At 44.3% G+C, this 4,579-nt stretch overlaps 1 protein-coding gene across 1 annotated transcript; it reads left to right on the forward strand.

Moving 5' to 3' along the window:
* Positions 1–2,471: 2,471 nt before the first annotated feature.
* Positions 2,472–4,235, forward strand: LOC149171269 (uncharacterized). The gene has a single exon (XM_089425908.1). The coding sequence runs from the start codon at positions 2,556–2,558 to the stop codon at positions 4,233–4,235; it is 1,680 nt and encodes a 559-aa protein (XP_089282034.1). The 5' UTR covers positions 2,472–2,555.
* The last annotated feature ends 344 nt before the right edge of the window (positions 4,236–4,579 follow it).

Below are 4,579 nucleotides of genomic sequence, written 5' to 3' on the forward strand. Positions count from 1 at the left end.
CCTTGCATGATAACTCTCAATAGAATGGAAACTTGGGGAGATGTTTTCCTTCCCTATCTATTATGCATGTTAATTAGAGATTGAGGTCTTTGGACCTCGGGGCCACAACCCTCAATATGTTGAAGAGATGGTGTGGGTTAGTCACCCCTCTCTATTTTGTTGACACGACATGGTGGGAACTTGTCAGGATTGATAGCGTGATGGGACCCAACACTTAAGTGTATGGGAAAGAACCCAACATTGCAGGTCTGCAAGCAGAGCCTTGTCCCAATGGAACTGTGCCAAGCGGTCCCCTCCTGGGTCTCATCCGTTAGCCTATTGGTTGGGTCACTATTCATAGAATGCACTCAAAGGGAACAAGAGGAATAGGCCGGTGGTGGAACTTGGCCCTGTGGAGCCTTGTTCCCAGGCCACTGAACCCTTCGGGTCATTTAGCTCTTGGCCTTTAGGATTTTAGAGTGTTAGAATGAGATAGGCGAAGAAGCAGGCCTATAGACCAGTGCTACAATGTGTCGAGACTGAGCCCATTGGACGCTTGACCTTTCATATTTTTTATTTAATCACATGGAATTCAAGCCATTAGATCTTGACGTCAAGATGTGTCGAGAGTGGGCCCATCGGGCTCCCAGGATTTCAGGTTCCCATAAGAATAGCTATATGTGGACGCTAAGAACTTGATGTTGAGATGACTTGGTTTGGGGGTGGCTCCTACTGGGCTCACAGGTCTCTGGGTCGTCGGGATTATCAAAGGATCTAAGTGGAGAGTGAGTCTAACGATTGACAATTGAGATTGATTGAGGCACCCCTCTCATGGTTAATGTTTATCAAGTAGGGGGGGAGGCATGGTTGGGATTAGCACCAACTTTCCCATTTGTGATAGATGGTCAAGATTAATTGTGAGGCCCCCTTCCTCAAATTTAAAACTACCATTTGGGGGGGGGTTGCACTACCAACAATTTTGGACAAGGCAGTTTCATGTGTCAATGTTGCACTCAACAAAGTAGAGAGACCTAGTTGCCTTGGCACACGGACCGTGTGAACCCATGAGGCGGTGACATGTATTGATGGGGTCTTGGACCTCACACCTCGACAATTTAAATCGAACTTGGAATGGAAGCGAGTTAAGGAAACTCTCGATGTCAAGGTGTCGAGATAACATGGACCAATGGGCTTCACCTCGAGAACTGAGTGCACTGGATTTAGGCTTCATGTCTCGAACCTTAGACCTCGACACTTTTACTTGAGGAAGTTGCTTAGCGAGGTGAGGAGGAAACCCATGATGTCAAGGTGTCGAGATGATGTGGGCCAACGGGCTCCACCAAGAATACATGGTACAATGGATGGAAGCACAGGTTTCATGGCGTGGTTAACCTAGAAACCATCCACGGATGGTGTGGCTATGCCACATGAATAGGGTGGAGGCCACGTGGATGCCACTTAGTGTCCTTGTGATGACATGGCCTATGTTAATAGGCCAAAACTTCTAACGTGTATAACATCTTATTTGAGACTTGGATTGAGAAAAAACTTATGTCATCGAAAAGCTCTCGACGACTTGGTCGTAATGGTGATATCAAAATTAGTTTCTACAAAATATGAAAAGTGAGGTTTCTGGTAACACCATTTGCATAATAAATTATGAAAAGTGAGGTTTTTGGTAACACCATTTGCATAACAAATTTTGGAAATCTATGAAGGAATGGAAAGGAAATGGTTAAATATATATATAACTTAACGGTGTATAATTCTACTTACTGTTCACCAGGATAATCGTGAATTTAACTAATAAGAAAAAAACTTACATTACGTTTTATCAAAAAATAATTCCATTATCTTATTGATATATTGGAGTGGTCGCAATCGAGAGTCTTGAATCATCGTGTCCCATTTACTTAACATTTACGATTTGGGGACCAACTTGTGATTTTGGAAGGGAAGTTGCAACCTTTAACATGGAAATTGTGTTAGAAAATGTTGAAAAGAGGATAAACTTTAACACGGAAACAAATTGAAATTGACTCCCATTAGAGGTGAATCCCTTGAATTCGAACTTCAAATATCATCATCAAATCGCCATTGTTCTTTCAATAATGAGATACAGATTTCAGTGCCTCAATCACTTTCCTAACCCACATTCATTCCAACCAAAGGAACTTAATTTGTTAACGCAATCTTGCGAAAGCAGCAGTTATTCAATATAAAAAAAGGATAAGCACGTGAATGTGCGTTGACAGGTTGGCCATTCTCTCCAATCGAGGCCGTGCTATTCAGCCTCACTGATGGCGATGACGTGTCTTGCTGAACTCCATCCGGGAACGCTGCCGCACAGGAAATTAAAATCCCACATGTCCGCACGCGCCCTTATCCCCACGTGACTTGGAAGTTGAGCCGCCTGAAAGAAATGAAAAGCACCATCTCTATCCGCACGCGCCCTTTATCATCCGTTTCTGCCTTTACTATAATCTCGGAAAGAGTAGAAGTAGATCCGCAGGGGCAGAGCACAGAACCGATCATTGGAAAAAATAATTTCTCTCTGTGAATTGAGTTGGGAGAGAATGGGAATCGAACTCCAGACAGGGAGAGTCCATGAGGATGGATGGGTAAGGGGCGCCATTCTTGGGGCCGGAGCTTCTGGAACAGTCAGCCTCGCTATGAGCAGGTGTAATGGCCAACTATTTGCAGTGAAATCTGCAGCCAGTTTTAGTGTGGCTTTAGACAATGAATACCAGATTTTGCAGGGTCTGGATTCTCCAGACATCGTTACCTGCCTGGGGCATTGTTACAGCGTCGAGAACTGTGTAAAGGTACACAATTTGTTCATGGAGTACATGCCAGGTGGCAGCGTAGGGGATCTGCTGGTTAAGTTTGTAGGGAAGCTCGACGAATCCGTGATCAGAGCCTACACTCGTGGCATCCTTCGTGGGATCGATTACCTCCACAGGCAGGGGATTGTGCACTGTGATATCAAGGGCAAGAATGTTCTTGTGGGTAACAATGGTGTGAAGCTTGCTGACTTTGGCTCTGCTAAGAGGCTTGGTGAGGAGAAGAATGGCCAGGAGGCAATCCAATTGAGGGGAACCCCTCAATGGATGGCTCCAGAGGTGGTGAACCAGGTGGAGCAGGGGCCTGCTTCTGATATTTGGTCTCTCGGCTGCACTGTACTAGAGATGGCCACTGGCAGGCCTCCATGGAGCCAAGTTTCCAATCCCCTTGCTGCAATGTATAGGATTGGATGCACAGAGGAGCTTCCTGAGTTGCCTTCTTCACTTTCACCTCAGATCCGAGATTTCTTAGAGAACTGCTTTCGGAGAGATCCCAAGAAGAGGTGGACCAGTGTAGAGCTGTTGAAGCATCCTTTTCTGAATGACTGCTCTGCCATGGAAGCAGAGGAGGCTACTAGGGATCCGGGATCCCCAACTAGTCATTTGGATTTTAGGAATCAAGTATGGGATTCCTACTCTTCTCAGAGTATTCCCACTCTGTCACTCAGCATCTCAAGCCCAACAGAGGAGTGCAATACAATGGCTGACAGCAATAAGTCAGTTGAGCAACGTCAAAGGTCTTCTCCCAGGGACAGAGTGATGGCACTGGCCACAGATTGTGAATTTGAAGTTGCTGACAGCCCTAATTGGTTTGCAAGTCCCCCCGGTCAGTGGATTGTGGTGAGATCTCCCAGAGACAAATCTCCAACTTTAGATAATCCCCTGTCGAAATCAGACATTAGTAATGCCTCCTCCATCCAGGAGCTTCCATTCACAAAAGAGGAATGCAGTGCCAACTTGGAAGCTGTCAACTGGGAAGAGGTGCCCCCAAGAGGTGAAGTAGATTTGTGCTTGGATTCTGCTCTATATATACCGCAAACTCAACAGGAATCATCTTCCAGCATTTACTCTGAGACTCTGCAACAGGACTTGCTTTTGTGGTCAGTGACAGCCCATTTGACTGATCAAACTAGGGAATTTTACGGATATTCCTCTCAAAGTACTGCTGATAGTGATCCTGTCATTCAGAAAAGATCCATCCTGGGAAAAACATTTTATATGTTTAATGATAAGAGGTCCTCTACTGCTGAGGCAGGAGCTTGTTGCCCCTGTTGTTGTAATATGTGCAGTACAGAATGTTGTTATAGAATTATGATAAAGGGGCAATTGTACATTGGCTGCAGAGCAGATAAATTTTCTTGTAGTTTTGATTCAAAATTAATTCCAATTGAGATTACTTGGCTACATACTTGATTTCTTGATTCTTGATTAAGCTTTGCATTGCATTGTTGTTGATCGTCTGATTTCTCCTGAAGAAACTTATTGTGTGTGTTATACCAACCGTCATATGTATCATGATATCTCAACGGTGATTCACAAGCTGGCTCACAGTATAGATGGAAGAACCTGATCTTTCTAGCTAGTTCAGGTAAAAATCAGGGGACTTTATCTTAGGTACCCAAAAGAATAAGAATAGAGCAAGTGTCTCAAGCTACCAGATCACTGCCTAATAGATTATTATGTTTTTATTCATTCTTTAACTTGACCATAAAGAAATCAGATAGTGAATGGATAATCCTTGAGCATTGGGATATTGT

The sequence above is a fragment of the Pinus tabuliformis genome, chromosome 4_2 (assembly GCF_031772625.1).
Source record: "Pinus tabuliformis cultivar Carrire ecotype Pingquan chromosome 4_2, CPIR1, whole genome shotgun sequence".
In the NCBI taxonomy this organism is placed as follows: domain Eukaryota; kingdom Viridiplantae; phylum Streptophyta; class Pinopsida; order Pinales; family Pinaceae; genus Pinus; species Pinus tabuliformis.